The sequence below is a fragment of the Artibeus jamaicensis genome, unplaced genomic scaffold (assembly GCF_021234435.1).
Source record: "Artibeus jamaicensis isolate MK-2021 breed Jamaican fruit bat unplaced genomic scaffold, CSHL_Jam_final scaffold_1964, whole genome shotgun sequence".
Lineage (NCBI taxonomy): Eukaryota > Metazoa > Chordata > Mammalia > Chiroptera > Phyllostomidae > Artibeus > Artibeus jamaicensis.
In genome coordinates this window covers 10,503,750-10,528,280 of record NW_026522030.1, presented here as the reverse complement: position 1 = coordinate 10,528,280, position 24,531 = coordinate 10,503,750, and the positions used below count along the sequence as shown (strand labels likewise).

At 48.5% G+C, this 24,531-nt stretch overlaps 1 protein-coding gene across 5 annotated transcripts in view; it reads right to left on the bottom strand.

Annotated features, from left to right (window-relative positions):
- Positions 1 to 24,531, bottom strand: part of EPB41L4B (erythrocyte membrane protein band 4.1 like 4B) — a 117,496-nt gene that overhangs the window by 37,399 nt on the left and 55,566 nt on the right. For 4 of the 5 annotated variants that reach the window (XM_053656135.1, XM_053656136.1, XM_053656138.1 and 1 more), the window contains exons 13-15: positions 22,951 to 22,981; positions 19,555 to 19,588; positions 15,489 to 15,553 (exon numbers count right to left, since the gene is read on the bottom strand). In XM_053656135.1, coding sequence (XP_053512110.1) covers positions 15,489 to 15,553; positions 19,555 to 19,588; positions 22,951 to 22,981 — 130 coding nt within the window. Of the gene's footprint in view, positions 1 to 12,064; positions 13,716 to 15,488; positions 15,554 to 19,554; positions 19,589 to 22,950; positions 22,982 to 24,531 lie in introns of those variants that run through there. The other variant, XM_053656139.1, reaches the window with a different exon arrangement.

Below are 24,531 nucleotides of genomic sequence, written 5' to 3'. Positions count from 1 at the left end.
ACAGAGACCCTTTCTGGAAGTCTGATAAAAGCCATGGAGCTTCCTTGCAGAAAAAGGCCCCAAGATGCAGCATTTCACACTCAATTTCAGGCTCTCTACAGTCCTCTGTGGACTGAGATTAAGAGCCTTGGATTGCAGGGTAAGGTCCCAAATTCATCTGTGTGTCACTCACGGTCCCCCATGATCTTGTCCCAGTCTCTTCTCAGCTTATCTCCTGCTACGTTCTCCTCTGCAGCCCACTTCCTTCCCATCCTGGTGCCTTTTACCTCTGTCTCTTGGAGTCCTTCCTCATTTCTCGGCCCAGCTAAAACACCCCTTCCTCCAGGAAGACTTCCTGCCTTTAAGGACCAGATGGAAGGTCTCCCGCTCACAGCCCAGGCAGAGCTAAACACACTCTCTGCTCGTTCCTGTGGACCCCAATTCTATTGCCTACTCCTCCTGTCTTCAAGAAGCTCACACCTCAGTGTAGGAAACACTATGATTCAGTCAGTTACGGAGGTGGAGGTGACTGATTCTCCGAGGGTTAGTGAGGGTGTAGGAGAACGTGTCATAAGGAGGGGAGCATTCTGGTGAGACAGTTACGCGTTGATAACTATTAACCATTCTTGAAACAGAATCCTTTTTCTTATGGGAAACCCCATGCCTGTGTTTGTATGAGGTTGATACTTTCCCTTTGGGGTGGGCCTGAGACAGAAGCCTGGCCATTCAAAGTTCTCCATCCATTTGTGTAGGGTGATGTGTTGTGGGATATTATCCAATCAGGGACCAGCAGAGTTTACCCTGAGGTTTATCACATGGAAACTGAAAGGAAGGGTTTCTCTTCCCTTTTGAGAGTGAAGCAGGGCCGTACTGTGACTTTTGTGTGCCCGAAGTGAGTACCTATACCTTTATCACTCTCTATAAGAAAATTAAAAGTTATTCTTTATGATTGCATTTGTATAAAAATTAATACCACACAGTAAATTAAACTATTTTACTAAAAGTTCATTTTTATTTCTGAGTTTAAAAGAAATTTAAACATTTTTGTGAGCCCCTAAAAGCATTGTGTGCCTGAGGTACCATACCTACTGTGCTAATGAATAATTTGGCTCTGGCTCTAAGTTGAGGCTAGTTGTGACCATACTGCTTGGTCACAAAGATGTATGTGTGAGAATGAGGCCAATGCACAAAAGAAAGACAAGATGAGGTGAGGTGACAAGATGAGCAGAGATTACAAGTCGACAGAAAGAGAGAAAAATCCCTTATGATATCATTTGAACCTCTGGTTCCAGCCACACCTGAAGCTGCATGTACCACTGAACTTTTCAATGATACAGTCCAGTAATTTTTTTCCTGTTATTTATTTAGTCATTTACTTTTGCTTGACATGGTTGGATTGCTTGCATTTATAACTCAGATGACTCTGAATCAGCAGAGGTATGTTATTTTGCTATTGTTTTTCTATTTGTTTTGTGGAACTTTTTCAAGTGAAAAAGTAGAAATGGCTATTGTAGGTGTACAAACTAGTATGAGCACAGGAATGGCGGTTGAATGAGCAAAGTGCCAGGGGGAACAGGAGTGAGGATGAAGTAGCAGGAGGTGAGGCTAAGAAGCCAAGCTGATGCCAGTTGAGAAAGATTACTTGTGCTGGGTTTTCTGGAGAGTAACAAGGCCCTGGGAAAGGGCTTAAGCAAGGACATGGCATGACTGGGGTTACAGTTTAGAAAGTTCATTTTGCATGCTGTGCAGAGGACAGACTGGTGGAGAGAGACTCCAATCCCTTTCTGCAACAGGGCTGGGCCTGGATAAGCCAGTGGACTGAGTGAGGTGAGGAGCCTTCTGGGACCTTTTCTAGAGCAGTGTAAGCAGGGTTTGCAGGGGAAGCCCTGCAAGTGGTGCTTGCAGGCCTGGTGCTCAGGGCATGGGGGGAAGGATGGAGAAGGCTTCTGCTGCAAATGGAGCAGACATTCCAGAAGAAACCGAGCTGGCTGTCCCCCCACATTGTCCCATGAGCTGGGTCCCTGGTCCACCCTGGCTGCCTCCCAGAGGCTGTGCCTCCAGGACAGTGCCACATTATGTGCAGAAGAAGGTGTGACTTTGGCCTCTGGGGGCAGGTGGGTCTCTCCAACCTGAAACATCACCTAAGGTATCCACCCTCCCCAAGGGGGCAGCAAAAAGCACACTGAGTTGTTGTTGACTGAGTTCTAGTCTTACTTTTACCCCAACCTTGAGAGGAACCTTGGACAGTCGCTCTGGGCCCCAGTTTCCTTCCCGGTAACAGGAAGTGGGTCAGACGACTGCTGGCATCTTCTCTGGATTGCTCACTACACACTGATGTGCTGCCTGTACGCAGAGTGACTGTTACCTACCCAGGCACATGGCAGCTTCATACACAGCAGGATCCCGGAGGGAGGAACAGCTTCTCTGTAGCCCACCAAGCAGCACAGAAATTCTCCAGACACCTTCCAGAGGAGCCTGGTTGGGGCAAACTGGCTCCTCGTTACAGGGACAACCCCATATTCCCACTCAGAACTAACGCATCAGCGAGAGGCTGACACACCTCTCGGCAGAGCTTCTTCCCAACTCATGGGCCTCAGAAGGGCGGCAGGTGGGTTGAACCATTTACTCTTTCCGTCATTAAAGCCAATGGATTGAACCCAGGAGGCTGAAGCCTCAAGCAGCCTTGTCTGCTTTAGCCCCATGTGAAAGACAAATATATCTTTTTCCACGTATGCCAAGGAGGAGAAAAAGTTTAGAGGTACTAGCACTCGTCCACACTCCTGCCCATTAGCCTGGAACTGCGGCTCTCCAAAGGGGACTCTGTTAGCAGAATGAATGCAAGCACCATGTTTTTACACCAGACGGTGTCAGCCAGAACCAGCCTCCTGACTGAACACTGGTGCATTCACCGTGCTCTCTAAATACTCACAGAGGAAAACAAAACAACACAAAACAAAAGCCACCTTTGTTGCATGACCAGCACTGTGCCATCTATTAATTTATTTTATCTTCAACAACCATTTGGAAAAGGGACAAGTATTATTATCTTTATTTTACAGATAACAAAACAGGAACAGAGAGACTAATCAACTTCCCTGAAGCCACACAGCTAGCAAATGGCAAAGCTGGGATCTGAACCCAAGCAACCTGACTCTAGAGCACTGTGCTCTCTCAAGCACTAAGAGACACCTCGTGTTTCATCTTTTTGTGGACAACAGAAGGAGCATAACGACATTAAAGGAACGCTGGTGGGCACTTAGCTTTGGTTTTACTGCCACTTAGCTGCATGACCTTAGGTAACTCATTTCACTTATCTGGGACCCAGACACGGCCTAGGTGGACAAATATTTATATGCCAGGAAGTGCAGCTCAATGACATATTTTGATCTCTGCTGTGTCCAGCTGGGAGATAGACAAGGTGCATTGACTCATCATGGTTTCCATGATACCTGTCACTTCCTTGGGTGTTTATTTAGTAGAGACTAAACAGAGTGGACCCTTAGACTACCATATTTGCTCTAAGCTCTTACTGAATTCACTGGAAGCGCACCATTTGGCAGTAAGTACAGATAGAAAATCTATTTGAAAAACTGTATCTTTTTCATAATGGGCTTGAGAAGAAAATTGTGTAAACATCTTAGCAGTGTGACACATTCCAAATGTGAGAGCTATTAATTAGAGATGATTTCTTTCAGTAACTTAGCCGTTTGATTTTTTTTAAAGAGCAACTGGAGAGAAAAGATGTCCTCCCTCATTTTTCTCTTTTCTGAAAAGGTCAAAATCACATTTTTTTTGGCATGGTTTAGATGTCTTTATATAGACTACTAATTGGCAGAAGGGAATTTTCCCAATTTGTATTTCTTTGAAGACATCTTCCAAGCAATCAACTTGGAAGTGTCTAATTCTGGTGTTAGTGCAGGGGATGTCTAAATCCTTACAAACCGTGAACTCTTCTGATTAGTTCATTAGCTACCCGCAGCCGAAGGTGGCGTCTTCTCAGCGTGACTTCCTGGGCTGGTGTCAGCACCTGGCACAGGGCAGGAACTGGGTAAATATTTGTTAAATGAATATCAGAGAGCATGAAGTTTTCATTCTCCCTTGGTGATTTATTGAGGTTTCTTTTCCATCAAAGCTTCCCCTTGATCACGAGTCCCCCAGGTTTCTCTCATGGCACATTCTAGTCTATGTCAAATGGTGGAGTAAACTATTCCACACCTTCAGGAGTGATGAGGGCCTTTAAGGTTCAGTGGTAACCAAGTGTCCATCCTGTGTGGACCACAGCAGGATGTGCGCTCCATCTTGGAGTCTGGAATTTTCCTTTGGGGAAACTGCTGTTGAATGGGTTCAATGAACGGCTGTCGGCAGACGGTAGGCCTTGAAAATTTCCTGCCAGAACAATTCATCTTGTGCGGGTAGTATTCTTGCTAATTTTTACAATGGCTTTTAACTCTGCGTGGGGCACTGAGAAGCTGTGGGGAAGGGCTCTACAACGTTCGTGGTGGGGCCCAAGGTCTCCGCCATTCCAGATCAACTTCAGGATCTGAGTCCAAAGAATAAATATTTTATGAGCTCATTTTTGCATTGAGGCTTATGGCTAAGAGTTTATTCCATTTCTTCCCTGCCTTAAAAAAATACAGACATAGGTGGAGTTGGTTTCCTTTAGAGCATTCACTTCCAATCGATCTAACAGTGCTTTTGCTTTTTAGTTGCTTACGGATTTTTTGCGGGGAGGCTCTCATTTCTGCATGCCAGTGCTCACTCTGCCTTCAATGAAGCTTCTTTTTTTCCAAGTGGGTAACAGCATTAGCTTGCCCCTAGCCACTGGTTTAAATGCATCCTACACAGTGTCACACAGGAGCCCTCAAGGAAGAGAGAAACAAAATAGTCCCTGCCGTGAAAGCGCAGCTGCTAGTGTGTAACATCACGTTTGAAGAGCCAGTCGGCCGTTTTCCACCCCTTGCACTTCGCAGGAGCTATGGCAGACGTGGGCAGGAGTGGAGAGTGCTATTCCTCCTCACCGCAGACATCACCCAGCCCACCCAATGAATGACATGATCATTCATTCCAGGAAGAAGTCCAGGTTATATGCGTCCCTTTCATGCTGTCAAGGGCAGGCTTTAGACAACCTAACTGCACAAGATACCAGTGTGAGCAGAGCTGGAACTGAACCTGGGTATGTGTTTTTGAGGTGATACAGGTGGGATTAATCTCTTTCGGTTTTCACGAGTACTTAAAAATCTCCTCTAATGATCCTCTTTCTCTGTTTTCAATTCTGGTAGGTTTTTTCGGAAGCTTCTATTATAGCCATCCTGTAAGCCTCTGAAGCGTATTTTAGGGGCTTATTTAATTGTCTTTAATATTGGTACAAGGTCCATTATTTAGCCGCACATGATGCTGGTGGAGCCATTAGCACAGCAACGCCTCTGGCTTTTGAGGTTTCAGCTGCAGAAAGTGGCTGTCGAAACCATCCTCCGTTCAGGAGGGGATGATTAGGTCGATTTCTGCAGGTTCCACATAACATGAGTCTGCAGGGATGTTCCTCTAATTATTCTAACCTCTGTTTTAGTGGATCGCCGAGACTGCAGCCATTCTGGTGTTTTGGGTCCTGCAGTCTTTCCTCCAGTAATGCCACTGCTGGGTCTTGGGATGTGGCTGTGATGTTAGACCCAACGTATCAGAATTTTAATTGTACCTAAAAGGAAATTTGCCCTTCTTTGATCAAATGCAACAGGGAAATTCACAATGTCTGAGTGGGTATTTAAGATGTCTGAGTGGAAAGTTCTCGATAAACTCCCAAACAGAAAAGGAAACATAGATGTTGGAAGTCAATTCTTTATCTTGTCTATTTTTACGCTGCCCGTATTCTAGCTCCAGGGCCCAGTGTCCTGCTGATGGTTCCCTGAACTTCTGGAAAGCCGCTTTCAAAAAATGTCTGGTAAATATCAATGTTTCCCAGCCTTCCCTTTCTTCCCCAGTAAAAGGGCTAAGATGACATGATTTATTTTACTTCATCAGCCTGATCTTTATTAAAGAACATGACTCAAGGATAGAGATTCTAGACGGTTCAAAGAAAATAAGCAACCAGTGGCCTTCAAACAGATGAAAAGCTGTGCAAACCTGCATGTAGAGAGATGCAGTTCACAAGGAAAATCTGGGTTCTATCCACCAGTGGAGCAAAGGTCCAGAAGACTTAGCTAAGTAAGGCTAAGAGCTTGCTTGCTGCGGGATCACAGAGGCCTTGTCAGACCCCTGGGGTGGGGGCAGGGGGGGGTCGGCATAATCAGAATGTCTTTGGAGGGGAATTGCATCAGACAATATCCCAATTAAATATGCACATACCCTTTAACCCAGTCTCTGCTTGTAGGGAATTTGTTCTACAGAGAAGTTTGTTCAAGTGCATAAAACAGAATGTACAAGGAGATTCGAGGCAGCCTAAAATGTCCATCAATATTGATTGGTTAAATAAATACACACGCTTGTTTATATGTAGAATCGCTCTGGATTGATAAGAAGAAAGGCTAACAATGTTTTTCTCTGGGAAGAGCTAGGGAACTGGGGAATAAGAGGATGGGAAGAAAAAGTAACTTTCAGGTACCTTTGTTTGTATTTTTACCACTGTCTGTATATTTCCTACTAAAAAAAGTTAAAAAGCACAGCGGTTCCCATTATTACTCTCACTTAGTCTCCAAATAGCTAAACGGTTCCTCCGCTTTGTGTGAGATGAAATCCCAAGTTGGGTGAGTGGGGAACTGAGCAGACGCTACGCTTCATCTCTCCAAACTTGAGTCCCAATTGCACCAGCAGACGGATTCTCTGTGGCCTCACCAAAGCCAGCCTCTCTGCCTGTTCTGTCTCTCGCAGCTGGGAAAGCAGTCTGTACATTCTGCCTGGACAATGACTTCCCAGGATTCTCGGACAGAAATACCACTTCTACTTCTTTTCATCCCCTCTCAAACTCCCCATGGTGTGTCTGCTCTTTGCTTGTTACCATTTCGGGGTTGTGTTCTCATGGATTGTATTAACCCTCCTCCATGGGGCTTTTCCTTCAGAAGCAAGCGCCTCTGTCCATTGCTAAACTTAGACCGTACATCTCAGCCTGTCCACCTGGAGGGATACTATTCCTTGAGCTAAACTTTGAACTTCCTTGACCTATTTCTCATCACATGGACTGGTAAGGCCTTAAATCTAAAAAAAAAAAAAAAAAAAACCCAACCCGAAACCAAACAACCCCCCAAAACAACAAAAAACCCCACCTCACCCCAAAAAAACAAACCAAATAAACAAAACCAACCTCACTAAAAACTGCTACCAGTTAGCATCAAACATTGTGCAAAGCACCTTATATACACGTCATTTAATTCTCCTAAATGGATATTGTTAAACTCCCTTTTAGATGAGGAAAATGACTGAAAAAAAAAACTGGCCAGGAGTGGCAAAGTTGGGATTCAAACCATGTGAGCTTCCCAAGGGCCCACGTTTCACCTGGCCAGAGGAAAAAAACCTGCTCTCCACACTGGACGCTGTGGTCCTCTCATCAGCTTGCGAAGTCCTGTCATTTTGCTTCTGCAGGGCTCCATCCATTTATTTCCCCACATGGGCCCGAATCTTAGCCTGGGTTGTTAGGCTGGGGTGAACCCACGCCCCGACCCCTTCTGTTGTTTGGAGTTCCCTAGCCCCTTGCTTTGGCAGGGAGAGCAGAACGATGACATAACCTTGGTTAGACAGACTTGGGGGAGGGATGTTGTAATGAGTTAAAGCAATAACAGAACCATGAGAATTCTCACATTCTTCTGCTTCACTGTGAGCCCCGGGGAAGTGCAAAACCACGCAGAGAAGAAAGATCTAGCTGCTTGTTATGATGGATCCATCCATTTACTTTAATTATATTTATTTCAGTCAGAACAAACCCAGGCGGGTATTTAAAAAGCCTGAGTGAGAAGTTCTCAATAAACTCCCAATCAGATTCTAAACAACAACAAAATGTAATTTAAGTGACAAAGGGTGCTTTCGAGCGAAACCGATGTCCTGCATTTCAAAGCTGAAAGATGATATAAACTTTTCTACCTTGTTAAAAACAGTCATCAGAATGGAAGTGTTTTCTTTTCAAATGGGGTGATGTGGCAACAAATAGTAGAAGATGTGGTCAGGGGTCAGGGCTGAAAGCTCGATGCTGTCCAGAGAGCTGCAGCATTTCAAGGGAAGAGGGGGGAGAGGTCGACTGTGGCAGGCGCCACTACGCATTTTTGTAGGAAAAACGATGGGAAGTGGGAGAAAACCCCGTTTGCCTCAGAGATGCAGAGCCGCCTCCAGACTCTATGTACTCTGTTCCTGGGCTGAGACTCAGACGTATCACATCTCTCATTCCGATTCCACCACAACCTTGTGTGGAACCGTGACGCCCATCCATTTACTTGTTAACATCATGTCCACTTTTAAGAAGTCGGCCTCCATTTAAGAGTTAAAACTGAGCATCGAAACAAGGGCAAATGTAACCAGACAGGAAACTGCGCTTTTCCAAAGCAAGGCCCCACACCTGCCCACCTCGCTCGCCTGGACGACTGTGAAAATGGAGGTGATTAGGCCTCACCCCTGACCACTGGAACAGAGCTTAACAACCTCAATTTTTAACCAGCTGTCCAAGAGATTCCTTGGTTGCCTAATTTGGGGGGAAAGGGGCCTAGGTGCAGAATTGCTAAGGAATTCTTTTGCCCAGGCTCAGCAGAATGCCAGTTTCATGTTTGTTTCACCTTTAGATACTCCCAGGACTTAAAATGTGTCCTTTCCTGAACAAAGGGTCTCTCCTATTTTTAACAGCAGTTTGCCTTTTCTCTTTCCCCTCCCTGCCTGTGTCTGCATTTGTCTGTTACCTTCTGTAAGAAAATGGCAGAAGCCAGATCACCCTAGGTCTGTTCAGGGTATTTACCTGGTACTTTTGGAAGAGTCAGGGAATTAACTTAGAGCTAAGTTTGGGAAATATTGATCCAAGGGGATCAATGCAGCTGTTCAGGGAGTTCTTTGATGAGCTCAGATCTTCAAAGGCCCATTAAAAACTGGAAAGCCAAGGGCAACCGAAGCCATCTATCATTAGCTGTGTTCAGAGCAGCACCCAGGAGGCTGGAGTCATGGACCTGGAAGGATGGGGTAATATTAACGGCAAGAAAAACAAAGAAGGACTCTGCAATGTCCTTATTCCTTCATCTTCACTGTTAGGGAGAACTGTTTTCAGTGGAAATGGTAGAACAAGGACCAAAACAGGCAAGAGGGTTTTGATGGCCAAGGTAACCAGCTGGCAAGATTTCAAGCCTTCTAGTCCCTCGGAATTACATCCATCTGACAACACTGTCCGTCCACTGTTAATGTGGATGACGCAAGACCAGTAAAGTACCCGAGTTTGCAGAAAAGCGAACTCCGTTAGTTACCGAGGAATACTGAGCTTGGTTTCGCCGGCAGGTCAGTGCTCCAGAGAAGAGGCTAGTGTGTAAGCCGTCCAGAAGGAAGCAGTGGGTCATGTCGAATGGGCAGCTCATTAAGAAAGCAAGGCTCCCTTTCTGCTCCTGGGAAAAGGGGGCTGTTGCTGAATGAGTGCCCACGTGGACAGGGTGCCCGGATTGCTGGGAGAGTGTTGGGGTGTGAAATTCCTAGACATCTGGGCGCGGGGGGAGTAACGGGGTTACTGGTTCACTGGCAAAGGTGACAGACAAGGTTACAGACGAATGGTATCGAGGGTGCACAGGATGCACTGGTGGTGGTGGTGTTGGCTTTCCAGTAAGGAACTAGATTGCAGTGTAGTGCACTCCGCACCATCATCTAAGAGTATCATGGAGATGGGAGTCCACGGGGTCCCGACTGGCAGGATGGCTAGTGGTCAGAGGCATCGGAGCACAGAGGGGAAGGCCACGGGCTTTGGAGTCCGAACTCTGACTCACCACCTACTGGCCAGGTGACCCTGTACAAGGCGTCCAGTGAAACCCTAAGCCTGAGCTTTCCGTGTATGAAAAGGATTCACCGACTTCACAGAGTGGTCAGAGGATCCAGCGAAGTGACATTTGTAGACTGTGAAGCACGTATGTGGTTATCAGCCCCCCCCCGCCCGTATATTACCGTGGACCAAGGTCAATCTACCTGGGTTTCCAATGCCCTGCAGCTGGAGTGTTTGCTGCAAGGTGGTAACACTCCACGTTGTACCAGCACCTCAGGGTGCCTATGAGAACACCCCAGACACACTGAATGATATTCAGATGATGAAGCTGAAGCCAGACCATTCATCCTCAGCCAATGTCCTACTCAAAATGCAGGGCAGCGGACTGGATACGGCTGTTCAGGTGCCTCTGGGCCAGCTTGGAGATGACGTGTTCACTGTCTGCAATCTGGTCTGACATTCCCTTTAGAATGAATGTGGAGTCATTCATTTGTCGAATGGACAGACATTCCTTGAGCACCTGTTATCAGGCAGCAGGGAACACAGGTAGATACAGCACAAAGCTCCTACTTAAGACAGTACAGGCTCCAGGAGGAGGTGAAGACAAGAGGCCGTTTTAACACAAAGTAGTGTGTGCACCACTGAAAGCAGATGGGAGCTGGAGGACAGTGGAACGGAGGCAGAGACTAACCCGCCTGGCAGAGCTGGGGCAGTCGGAGCGCCTGGGGAGGGCGAGGCTGAGTGGAAACTGACGCGATGAGCAGACGCTGGGCCAAGGGGAGGGCAGTGGCGGCATTCTCGGCAGACGGAGCAGTATTTGCAATGCACAGATGGGAGCGACAGCAGGGAATGGTGCAAGTCAGGAACCACAAGCAGTGTGGTGCTGTAGGAGTTTTAACAGGAGGGTGAGAAACGAGAAAATATGCTAGCTAGGGCAACGGGACAGAAGCAGAGAGCAGGGGAATTCCACAGAGAAAGCCTTGGACTTCATCCCAAGGGTGAGGGAGAACCCTGGCGGGTGGCAAGCAACGGAATGACACAGTCAGATGGTGCTTCAGAACGATCGCTCTGGTGGCTGGGAGGAGACCGAGCTTGTGAGGAGAGGCTGGGGTCAGGGAGATCAGGAGGGCCAGCTCTCAGCCAGAGAAAAGAGGCCGCTTCAAGGACAGTGGCAAGGAGAGAGGGTGGGCTGCCCAAATACGAAGGAAGGAGGGTTAAGCAGACCTGGAGACTGCCCGGAAGTGGGTGGCAAGAGGTAAGGGAGATGCTGATGGTGTACAGATTCTATCCATAGATGGAAAAGAGAGAATTGGGGGCAGTACTTTCCCCCTTTGGGTAAAAGAGGAGAGGTTTTAATCTTTGACCTGTGCAGTGTGAGGTGAACATGGAATATACAAGTTGAAAGTCAGTCTGAGACGCACAGGAATCTGAGAGAGAGATAATGGCTTCAGAGCCAGGAGCTTTGCAAAATCAGGACAGACGAGAAGACATAGGTAGACGGTGACAGTGAGAAAAGCAGTTGGCAGCGGAAGGACTCCTGGAAAGAGCGACGTTTCGCAGGATGACAGGGGCAGAGGCTGTTCCAAAGAGGGAAGAAAAAGGCAGGGGGCTACAGGAGCAGCTACTGTAGAGGCCGAGGGAATGGAGTTTCCAGAAGCCGTGAGTGAGTCACCACGGCGGTCACAGGTAGTGGACAGAGGTCCCCGAAGCTGAGGAATACACAGTGTACCTGTGGTTCAACAATGAGGAGGCCACAAATATGCAAACTGGTTCATCTGTCTTGGTTGCAGGCAATAGAATCCACTCAAGCTGCTTTGGGCGCCAGACATTTATTGGACAGTGTCAGACAGAATACGCGATCGGCAGGAGGCCACAGACACCGGGGTGGACGGCGCTTCACCAGGGACAGCAGCTGTGGACACCCACCCTCACTGGAGGGCTGCAACAGGAGAAACCCCAGGGCCACCTGTGCCCGGGTGCCAGAACCTTCGCCAGAGGGAGACATGCCTCGGCCACTGCCTACAAGAAGAGCCCCTCTCCCCCAGAGCAGCCTCGTCCTAGCACGAGCTGGCTCCGCGACACCGAACAGACTCCCAGACGCTCACTGCCGCGTCACCTGCGTCATCCACGAATGACACTTCTGCGCAGCACAAAATGAAGATGGAGTCAAAACAAGCAAGAATAATCTTTATTCCTTGGAAACACATTTGTAAAAACGTATCAATAAGATTAAAAGCTTCAGAACACATGTATTTGTACACAGCACATACAGTGGGCATCAGGACATCGGCTAAAATGGGTTGTAACTGTAAACAAATCTCTTTGGGGAGTTTATACGGGACACAGATTCCACTATGCAGGGTGGGCAGCTGATTCCCTCCTTCTGGATAGGTTTTTGGGGCACCCAAGAAAAGATCAGACTTCAGCAATAAAAGACCTCAAGAGATGTCAATACAGTTTTTTAAAGGCTTGAAATGGGCCAAATTACAATTCCATATATAACAATGGCACGGGAAGTGACTTCACAAAAATATGAACAAAAAAATATCTCAGGCCTATCTATTAAGAGAGAAACAGTATCTAACTCGTGCCTTGAAATGGGGGGAAATAAATATTTTGGTGTGAGTTCTGTCCTAAAGGGCAACATGTTCATTTCTGGTTCCGCGGTAAGACTGCGCAACACCCGTCCTCTGCTGGTCTATAGAGCGCTTTGGCACACCTTTGTAAAACCTGGTATGCAACAATGGAAGCCACATGCATCTCTGCCTGCAGGTTGCTTTTTAAAAGAGTGAAGTCTCGGGTGAACACCGACCCTCGAATTCTACAAACGTGGACAGTGTAAATCCATAATCACGTCTTCTGAAATCATGCAAGTTAGCAGCACCAATCATTAAGACAATAAAAGATTATTCTTGCACTCAAGCGGCAAATCCTATCAGAATGGACACTATGCAATTTGTGATTAGTGAAATCTCTAGAATTCAAAGTGGCTACACTGTCAAGATCTGAAATTCGGAGTCTCCTGGCCGCTAGGTAACATCTAACAAGTGAACACACGTTGTTTAGCTTCCGGGTGGGGTAACCTCTATTAGAGAGGGGGGACTGCAGTTTTCCTATGAGATAGCCTAAAAATATTACATTCGGACAAATCACAGAATTTCAGAGTTGGAAAGGACCTGAGGATCGGTCAGTCCAAGCCAGTCTTTTCAGATGAGGAAAATGAGGCCAACGAAGGGGAATGGCTTGTCTAAGATCACGCGGTGGCAGGGGCTGCACCCCGGCCCTCTCCAGCCCCACCATATTACTGGTACTTTCTGCAGAGCTATCTTCCCGTGCTTCTCTGGTTTTGTTTGGTCCCATTCATTAAATAACAAAGAAATATCAGATAAACAGAAACACAATAAACACAGACTTTTACTCCAATTTTAAAACCAGAACATCGAAGTGATTCCTGAGCCTTTACCTACCTTCATTTTATTGAGAATGCAGTCAACGGTAAGTTACGACTAGCTACTGTGATTGTTTCCTGACATTTACACGGACACAGAAAACGCCTTCCCGAACTATTCCTTAGAGACGCTTTCACAGACACATCCATGTGAGGCCGAGACACGTGTCATGGAATGGAATGAGACTGGGATGGTGAGTGGAAGGGAGGTGCTCGGTCTCTCACAGCGTGGTCATGAGTTTATCTGGACACATCACACTCTGCACTCCTCCTAAGTTCTTCTGGTTCTGGTTGTGGACATAATCGAAATGGCCGTCATCTCCACTGGCCGACGCTTTCCAAGGCGGCCTGTCATCCTGAACGGATGGCCTGTTTTGTTTGCAGAGTGAATGGTTAGTGGGGGAATGGAAGAACATTCAGCAATGTGAGTGAAACAACATGAGCACAAAGGCAGTGGACAGGGAAACCGGTGACCAGTGTGCATGGGAAAGGCTTGCACACGGAAATGAATGGACTGCCTACTGTACTGTGGACAGGCAGGTGCAGGTCATCTGGCACCTTCGAGGTGGAGAAAAGCCCTGTCTGTGGCTGTGCTATCGTCCCTGCAAGGTCGGTCTGGGGAAAGCCAGGTGATGGTGAAAAGGTGCCTGTGCTGGGGGTGTCTCTGGGCTATTATGCAAATGCGACCTGTGAAAGTCTTATGCAGCGTTTACCAAAAGTGTTGGGCCGATGCACCCTCTTTCCCTGGAGCAGGTATCTCAGACAGCGCTGCTCTAACTCTGGAGAGCCTGATAAAATGCAGAACACTGGGCCCCACCGCAGAGCTCAGGTCCAGGTCTGGATGGGCCTGAGACTCTGCCTTCACAAGCCCCCAGGTGACTGATACTGCTGCTGCTGCTGCTGCTGCTGCTGCCTGGCCCGCGGGCCCTCTAACAGGAGCCCTGTCCCAGCCTCCCTCACGATTCTTGTTGTGAACTGCTGAGCGAGGTCATGCCTCCGGAGGAAATTAATACGGTAAGCTAGGCAGTTAGAAGTGTAAAACTGTGTCACAATGAGGTTATTAACAATAGCATCTCTATAAATCTCTTCTGTTTCTCGGTCTGGAAAATAAACCACCTTTGCGATGCAGAAACATGGCGACTCATTTACTCCACCAGTTTAACTTGCTTTTGAAAGCTCCATCCAGTGTGTGTGCTGGATCAGCTGTGCTGCAGGATCCCCCACAGTCGTGGTCGGAACTGTCGAGAACCAAGTGCTCCCATCTGCCTCGCTCTAACCGGATTTATTTCCCTTACTCCACCCTCTGGGCTTTCGCAAAGAGCAAGGCTCCCTCACCAAGAAATAACTGTGCAAACGGAATTCACCAGCTATGTTTCTGAAAGAGCTTCACACATAAACACCAATGAACGCTGATCTTGAAAGGAGGGTCTGCCTTTGCAAAGCTCGCACTAAAACGCGCTGGAGCCTAACCACACACAAGGCAGGCACGAGTTTACTTAGGGAGGGTGGTGGGCGGTGAGGGCAGAGGTGAGCCCACCATCTACTTCCGTAAGTAAGTTCTACCGGGACCCAGCCACACTCAGTCACTTCCTATTGTCTACGGCTGCTCTCAGGCTCCAGTGGCAGAGGTGAGTAGTTGTGACAAAGCCCACAAAGCCCAAAATATTGACTATCTGGCCCTTCGTGCAAAAACAGGTTGCTGACCCCTGCGCTTAAGAAAAAAAGATCCATTGTCACAAAAAGCAAACCCTCACTCCATCCCTGAAAAAAAAAATCCTGTCCAAGAACCCACAACAAAAGTCCCCAAGCTCTAGTCACATTCTTAGTGAAAGAATTCTCAGGACAGGAACAGGTGACTCAGAAATTTTAAGTAACATTTCCAACACAGAACCAACTCAAAACTATCTGAGGTTGAATGACTTGAAAAACAAAACAAAACAATACCCAATTCATGTGATGTCCTAAATGTGTGTCTTTAGCAAATCCAGACCGTCTACTGGCTTCTTCTGCTTTGCAACAGAATTAATCTCCGCCGTGACGAGGCGGCCCTAACAGCGGCTGCTGCTGCGGACCTGAAAGTCATGACTAAGTAGAATCTGCACTTTCCCAGACACAAGAACTTGTGAACGGCCAGGCACTTACCTTACATTCGGAGAGTGAGGGTGCCACCGGGGCTGGCTGGGGTGGATGTTGGGATGATACTGAGGCTAGAAATAAAACACCAAACATGGTCATTCCATGACCTTCTGATTTCAATGGTCTTCATTCACTTTCTCTTCTACTGGCATGCACCTGAGGGGCTGTGAATGGGAAAGGCTATAACTAAACCCTGGCCAGGGCCCAGAGTGGGGGGAGGGACGTTTGTTTCCCAGGATGATCTCCTTTCCCCCAGACAAAGGCTGGGGGCTTGGGAAGCTGCTGTAGAAGAAAGGTGAATGCACCAGCTACTGAAAGGGCCCCCCTGGAATGCCCAGGCGTGGCAATATAATCACCTCTCCCGAGGGAACGGACGGAAAGTGCCAGGAAGACGGGGAGAATGGTCGGCAATGTTCAGAAACAATGTCTGTCATTGCTGAAAGTGACGACAGCCATGGGTAACAGTTACGTCTGCCCCGACACAGACGAGGACTGGACGGGGGCACCCAAGGGTTGTGGCAGCATGTGCTCTTTCTCCCTTGTTTGAACAGAAAAGTAATTTCCTAAAGTCTGATAAAAATACCATCCCCCCAAATCATCCAGAGCACTTATTTATCTTGACAAAAGGGAAGGAAGAAATGTGTGCCTTTTAAGATGAGAAAACAGATCCAGACTGGCGACTCACAAAATGACGCAGGGGAAAGATGAGACGGGGCTGGCTGGGTGGCAGGTGCATTTCCACCACAGGCCTGCAGAGGGCAGTGGCCCCGGACCCAGTCAGATGCCTCTGGGCTTCTTCAGGCTACAACTTTCTACCTGGCAAATGAGGCCCTCCTGACATTTAAGGCAACCCAGTCTTGCCACCACCATCACTCTTTTAATTATTTCTTCCCCTCCGACTCCCTTTCCTGCTGCTTTGGTTAATAAGCAGAAAGCTGCTCTCTGTTATGGAAAATTCTCAGCAATTCTGCTCGTTCAATCTTCATGGACCTCAGATGCCCTCCCTGCCTATTCTGTATGCCAGAGGCCTCTCTCTTTCCAAGATGCCTGTCAGCAGGCTCAGTCTGCAGCCCCCAAGCGGACACGCTGCAGGAGAAAAGCCCTTGGGAGCAGAATCGGAGAGCTGACCAAGGCTTTAGAATCGCCCTGATGCAGTCTTTCCACATTTCCCTTCCTGAGGGGACCCAGGGAGTACAGATGATTTGCCCAAACTGTTGTGGCCCCAGGCGAGGCTGCATCACTTGGGGCTTCAACAAAAGAGAATAACTGAGACTAGAAATGGACCTCCTATTCCCTGTCTCCAGACAGGGCCAGGTCAGATTCATGGGAGACAGGGTGGGGACCCCAACCATAACCATCTAGAGGAAGGGTACTCCAGAACCTTCCTTGGTGGCCTTTGCTAATTTATGCACACCCAAAAGCTGTCCAGGAGTATTTTGTTGTTGTTGTTAATCCACACAGTTCTCAATCAGGCCAGTTCTGTCCCCCCAAAGGATCACTGGAAATATATGTGAGCACTTTTGCTTGTCACAGTGATGGGAGGGTTACCTTTACCTATTAGACACAGGAGAGGGAAGCTAAACATCTGGTGACTCTATGGAGAGTCCCAAACAAGGAAGAAATGTCCCTCTTCCAATGCCAACAGCATCTGCATTGGGGACACAGCAATCCACCCTCTGCAGCCGGCTAACCTTGCTGTGAGCTCAGAATCAGATAAATGCTGCAATTCTACCCTGTCCTCCTGAACCCTAGCTCAGCATCCAGATGCTTATCGGGCCACACCTCTCAGCACGTCCTCTTCCTGGTCAACTGATCTCCCAACAGTGACAGAGCAACATAGAACCTGGAAGACCAGCCAGGTGCAGAGGACCAGTGGTTGCCAAACATGTGGGGGACAACGACATGCAGGGAAGAGGTTTTGTAGGTCTGATGTCCACCAACAAATGCCTTCCGGGTCGCTCTGAGTAGAGAGCACTCAGGGGGCCGGGGGAAGAGGGCAGGTAGCCCTGAGCTGGGGCTGCTTTGCTTCACTTAGTTTTTTTTCCATCCTTCAAACAGTAATCACCCACAGATACCTCTTTCCTTCCCCCACAACCTTCCAGCCACTTGCACCTGACAATCCTTCAAAAACAGACAAAAACCCAGTGGGAATAAGAAGATTCAAGAACCTAAAGAAGGCAAGGAGATCAGGAAACCTGGCCTGTCCCCTGGCAGGTACAAAGCACCTTTTAGGGGTTATTCCCTAAAACTTAGACATCACGCCCCAGGTTCTGCACATCGGGCACACAATTTCACATCCAGAGGGCGCTATCACCAATTCTTTCCAGAACATAATTTGGAGGTCTCGTAAACATAATGTACATAAGATTGCACCCCCACCTCAGGAATTAATAATATCCACAGCAACGGAAGATCAAAAACGAGACTGGTCAGAATAAGGCTTCAATGGGACTCATTACGAATTAACTTCATTACTTGTGACATTCAAAACCGGACTGGTGACAGGGCAGAGAAACCTAGGAGTCATGTCCCTTTAGACATCCACACCACCCAGGACAGGAAAGCTGATCCCGAGTTAGGAGGTCATCAGACGTGGATGCTGCCTCTGAGCCCAAACAAATGACAACCCAGGATGTGAGGGATACCTCACTGACCCAGGGTCCCCCCACCAGGCTGCTTGCGAGAACCACCTTGGGAGCTCCGAGGCTCCCTCATGCCCAGATCCCACCCCTCAGCTCCTGACTCAACCAGCCCAGGGTGAGGCCCAAGCAGTGGTTATCTATTGGTCTGCAGCTCGCCAGATGGTGCAGCAGGGCTCAGAACCATTGGTGTTGGTGCCTTCCAATCAAGGGGAGCCGAGAGGCTCTGGGGATGAGGTGGCTTCTGAGGGAGGCTCTGCACAGACTGGAGACCAAGGACTTGCAGGCAGATGGACCGGTGGGAGGAAATTATGGGGCAACAATGGTGTCATTCTCTGGGAGCGGAGCATGCGTGGTATCACAGGCAGCAGCGAGAAATACGTGGAGGAAAGTACGTCCCGGCCAGGTTGTAGAAGACCGAACAGCCAACAAGAGCTGCCCACAGGGAGTAGGGGGTAGGCAGGCAGGGGGCTGCGGGCCCTGCTGGCCACCATGGGAAAGAGCAGGACGCCAGCTACGGAAACCCATCTGTGACTCTGCTACAGGCAACAGGCCCAGCACAGTGGGTTACAAAGTAGGTTCTAGAAACCTCCACTGCACTGATGTGAATGGTGCACCACAAAAAAAAGGGGGGGGGGGTGAAAGGCTAGTTTTTTTAACTGGGGAAGTGTCCAATAATCAAATGATCTTGGGAAATACTGGCTTAAAAAAAAATACGTCTTTCTTGCAGGATTTCTCCATACGCTGGACACCCCGGTGCAAGCTGTAAGATCCGAAAAGGGAAATGAAGGGCGCAACATTCCCCAAACGAGTGGTCAAGGCATCCTTTCCTGGAGGCACAGCTCAAGGGACTCACGTTCCCTGGGCCTGGGACACGCTTAGACAAGAAGCGGCCTCACGTGAGTGCCCCAGAAGGCTGTTTGACCACCCAGAAACTTAAAACACATGTCCCTGCTGCTTGCCAGCTGACAAGGTAAAGAAAAATAGGCAGCTCATGTGACTAAGAGGAACCACAGGTCCGGGGAAGGATGCTCCTCTTACTATATTCTCAAAAACAAAACAAAACAAAACAAAACAAAACAAAACAAAACAAAACAACCAACCATGTCATTATCCCCCGGGCTGGTGTGGATCAGTGGATTGAGTGCCGGCCTGCAAACCAAAAGGTTGCAGGTTTGATTCCCAGTCAGGGCACGTGCCTGGGTTACAGGCCAGGTCCCCAGTAGGGGGCGTGCAGGAGACAACCACACATTGATGTTTCTCTCCCACTCTCCTTCACCTCCTCTCTCTCTAAAAGTGAGTAAAATCTTTAAAAAAAAACCTCATATTATTATTTCTTTAAAATCCCATTATAAACATAATGACTGCTCAGTGTGGAAAGTTTGGAAACTTTAAGAAGCATTACATGAAAACCTTTAAAAGCAAGATCTTACCTGGTAATTATGGACTTCAGGATTTGTTTTAGAGCTAAAGGAAAGAAAAGAAAAATGATAAAGTGATAGATCGTACAGCGGCATCATCCCTGAGTCACTGGCACACCTCGGAGATAGTGCGGGTTCGGTTCCAGACCACAACAAAGCGAGTCTCACAATAAAGGGGGTCATGATCATCTTGCTGACAGAGGGTCTTGCCTTCAATTTGTAAAAAAACAACCCCCCCCGCAACATCTGTGAAGCACAATAAAATGAGGTATGCCCATATTTAACCATCATAAACTAATTCTAAGCCCTATCCACTCTTTTAGGAACTTTCACGGACACTCTTTCTTTTTGGTTATTAGCTGCTTAAATGAACATACACCTAGAGAAACCAAAAGCAGCTTTCCTTCAGAGCTCACAAATACTAACAAGTGGGTAATGCTCCAGAGTCCTGGCTGGCACATCACGTCTTGGTGGCAAAAAGGAGGTCCTTCCAATCAGGCAAACTCAGTCATGTTAGCTCCCATTCCAGATCTGCCCTGCCCTGCCGGGTGGCCCATGCTGCCAGGCAGCTCCACGGATGCCCAGACTTTTCTGCAGCTGGAGGGAAAGCCACCAGCCACTTCTGAGCACCTGACTCTGTGGGCCCCACTGCCAAGAACAAGGAAGCCAGGCGCTGGCTACCACCCTGGAATGTTCGTTCCATATAAGGCTCTGTACTGGGAACTTCACATCTGCTGTTCTTATAATCCACACAACAGGGCTCTGAGATTGATAAATGTCACCGCCTCATTTTATAGATAAAGAAATGACTGCCTAACACAGAAGTCAGGAAACCTGCTCAGGATCTGCTGGCTAATCACAGGCAGAGCTGGGTCTGGAATGAATGTCTGCTCCATCCTAAAGCCTGTATTGTTTCCACTAAGCCAAGAAGGTTCCAGGCTCCTCATGCATAATCCTATTTGTTGGACTCTTAGGTATAACTGCTCTAGTGAAAAGGATGAACAGCAAAGGCTGGTGTAAAACATACTGTGTATATTTAATAGGCAAGCTTGGCATCTGCTAGGAAAACCTCAAACACGGCACCATCAGTGGGCTGTGTCGCTAGGGTCGCGTGCTTGAAGTCAAGCTCTACTGCTTCTCCCACAATGAGAGGGAAATTGCTTGGGGTCTAAACAACGCTGTGCTCCAGTTTTCGGGGAGGGCCGGTGCGCAGAGCCAGGCTCTGGGCCAGATGCACCTCAGGCTGCAGGGGAAGGGGCGGCGTTCTGCACGGTGCTATTTTCTGGTGTCGCCTCTGCAGCCGGAGCATGGCTTCCTCCCTCCTCCCGGCCCCCACAGCAATCCTAGCCACCCCAGATGCCACAAGCTGCGGAGAACAATGCAACAGCTGCGGACAGTGGTTATTAGCTCGTTTGTGCCTAAAGGGTGTATTTACTTGGGGTTTTAATTTTTTTTTTGGAGATTTTTTTTTTAGTTTGTTTTGGTTCCCAATATATAATCTCCACTAGACGCTAAGTGGAAAATGTAATTTCATTAGGGAAAAGCAAACAAACAACATAATCACTTCCTTAGCAAAGGAAAGAAATGCTGTAACTCACAAACCGCTGAGAATCAAAAGCAAGACTCGCTGACAGGCAGAGAAAGGAGAAAATACTGTGAGCATACTACCTGGCACAGGGATGCTAAAAGTGGGACAAGCCGGAAGGCCTAAAGCTAACCCACGCGGGAGCCCTGCAACCTCCCCTCCCTGCGGGGCGGAGGGGGCGGTGGGCAGGCGTGAGGCGCAGCAGTTCGACAGGACCTTTCAGCCCCGTCCGCAGGTGCTGAGAGCCGAACCAAGTCACAGAGTCCGAGGCTTGACCACAGCAGAATGGTCCTGCAGAGAGTCTGAAACCCGAGACTCGAGGCTGGGTTCCCGGATGAGTGATATAAGGGTCAGTTATGTTTTCTAGAACCTTGGGGATCTAGAGCCTTGGGGGCTATCTGGGGGTGGGGTGCAGCGATCAGCAGGCACTGGCCCCACCTTCCCTGCTCAGCTTCATGCCCAGGAGGGCCACTTTCCTCTGTCAGGTTACAACTGGGGGCAGTGGCTGAAAATCAGAGGCCAGAAAAGTTTGGAAAAACAAACAAAGAAACACTATCTAGCCCAACCTCCCTGTTTTCAAATGAGAAAGATGGAGGCCTCCCTGATCTCTCGGTCAGGGATCTCACTACCAACCAGGGCGTTGGCTACTGGCTCTACCACGTGCTTGGTCGACCACCCAGCATGCCTGGCACAGCCGAAATGTGCTGGCCTCAAAGGCCACCCTCCCTCCCGAGCAGACTGAGGCCTGCGCCTCTGACGGCTGAGAGGATAACTAACCGGGCAGCTGCTCACTCGCTGGGGCCTGGATGCGGGGGTTGAAACAGCTACATTCTGTGATTCTCTACCAGCTGTCCACCTAACAAGTCAAAACCCAGCTGAAGGAACAGTTTCAGAGGGAGGAAAAGAGGCGCATGCTAGGTAAGGTGGTGGTTCCCACTTGGGCCCCACTCTAGAATCTCCCGGGAGCTTTCAAAACCACAGGTGCCTGGGTTCCTTCCTCAGAGACTGTCCCTTAGCCTGGGCTGTGGCCTGGCTGATGGGGAATGTGTCAAAGCTGACCAGGTGATTCCAATGTATAGAAAAGGTCAAGAACACCTGTGCTAGGGAGGGGCCCGGCGAACCACTCCGCATGGGCCAAACCTGGCCTGCTTGCAGTGGTGAGTCAAGTCTCCTCGGCACACAGCCGTGGTCCTTCATTTACAAGTTGTCTACGGTGGCTTTCGTGCTCCAGCGACAAAGCTGGGTGCTTGTGGAAGGGACAGCACAGCCTGCGAAGTAAAAAATATTGACTATCTGGCACTTTACAGAAAAAGTTGGCTGACTTCTTGTGCTCCAGTTTTGGTCGTGGGACAAGCTTTCTCCTGCCTCCTGCAGGCGTTCCAATGAAAGTGTTTACTAACGGTCTTCTACATGGCATGGTCGTTGCCCACCACCGAGTGCACCCTGGCATCTGCGCTGACCTAGCGCCTGCTCCTGAGCACCACACTGCCTCCCTCCCCCATTGCCGCCCACAATGCCACGAGCTCGGTGTGCTGCTCACATTCCTAACACCTTTATCACCCACCGGTATAATAAACAAAGCACAGAGCTACTCAAACAAGGCAGCTGTGTTTTCAAAAAAAAATAAATAAATTGTCTTGGAACATTCTACTGTGTACTTAGTGAAAGCCAGGGGGATGGTATAGCCAGGCAGCAGAAAAGGAAAAAGAAAGAAAACGATCCGCAGACTCACTCGGTGATTTAATTGTATCAAGGGAAAAGTCAATATTGAAAGTAAATATAATAGAGAAAAGAGTTGTACCCCAGAGCCTGGGGGCACTTACCAGAGCTGAGCGGCTATCACCGGGTTGCTTGCTTTAAAAACAAAACAAAAGGAAAAACAGGCATGACATCTTAGACAGCTTTATCACTTTTACCATGCAGAAGAGATCTCTGGGATCTGAGAGCAGCCTCCACGCCAGGAGGCAGCCTCTTTCCCCCGGCAGTTTCTCCTTCCTGGAGAAAAAGCAAAGGGCCTTTCCTCTGGGCCCTGCCCTAAGAGTCTCTTGGTCCAGGCTCACTGAGCCCGGTCCCAGGGCCCAGGGCTGTGGGATGCAGTAGACATGACAGGCACAGAGCTCACTGTCAAGGAGCCCCCAGGCTTGACACAGACAGAAGCAGGGAGGTATATGGTGCTAAAGACTAAATACACAGTTGAACCTCCTGGGGAGCTCAGAGCAGTCCCTGCCGATGGGGGCAGCGTGTGAGTCTGTGGAAGGGGCCCGAGAAGCTCATTTATCTAGACTCCACCTCATTTTAAAAAGGATGCAGCACGGAGAACCATTAAAAGCTTCACAAGGATGCCAGAACTCTGGCTGCAGAAAATGTCAGTAAAATACAGGAGGAAAAGAGGATGGAGACCAGGAAAGAAAGGGGAAGAGAAACACAGAACCTGGAGCCTGGACGAGCCCTGAAGCCATTGCACAGGGTCGAGCACGAGGCTGCCCCCTCCCCGGGGAGGCAGCCACAGCAAGGGGTCTGGGGTCTTTCCCTCTGGGCCCGCACACTCCTTGTGGGGGCTGGGAGCTCACTGCTATCTTGAGATAGCAGGATCTTTGGACAGCCACACCCGAAAGTTCCTCCTCATCCTGAGGTGTTTCTGCTCAACTTTGACCCCATGGACTGCAGGAACAAGCACGACACTCGTCAAGGAGGTAACAGAGCCCTTGGGACAGAGGGAGTGCCCCCCCATGCCCACCCCTTCCCTCGGTCACTGTCCCTGCAATCAGTGACCCTTCCCTGCCTGGCACCCCTCTCTGCGAGTGTCTCATCTGTCATCCTTCGGTTTTTCTTGAAGGTGAGGTCAACATTTCCTGGGATCTGGCCATGTTTTTTCTCTCCACTAAAGCAGCTGAGGACAATTTTAGAAAATTTCTGGATGCCAGACTATTGTGCTTTTGGTCCAGAAAGGAAGGAAGCAGTGGGTTAAAGGTTCTAGAAGGGGAAGGTATCAGTGCCAGCCCAATCACCTGACACTAACAGAGCATTACGTGTCACTATAATTGAAATAGCCCTGGCTGGTGTAGCTCAGTGGATTGAGTGCAGGCCTGCGAACCAAAGGATCGCAGCTTGATTCCCAGTCAGGGCACATGCCTGGGTTGCAGGCCAGTTCCCAGAAGGGGACACATGAGAGGCAACCATACATTGACATTTCTCTCCCTCTCTCCTTCCCTTCCCCTTTAAAGATAAATAAATAAAATCTTTAAAAAAAGAAAAGAAAAAAAAATTAAATAAAAAGCTTCAGAATGACAGAGCCAAACAGTAGGAAGTTCCTTCAACGTCTGCTTTTACCTAATATAGTATTACATGTCACTACAATTAAAAATAAATTTTTTAAAAATAAAAGGCTTCAGAATGACAGAGCC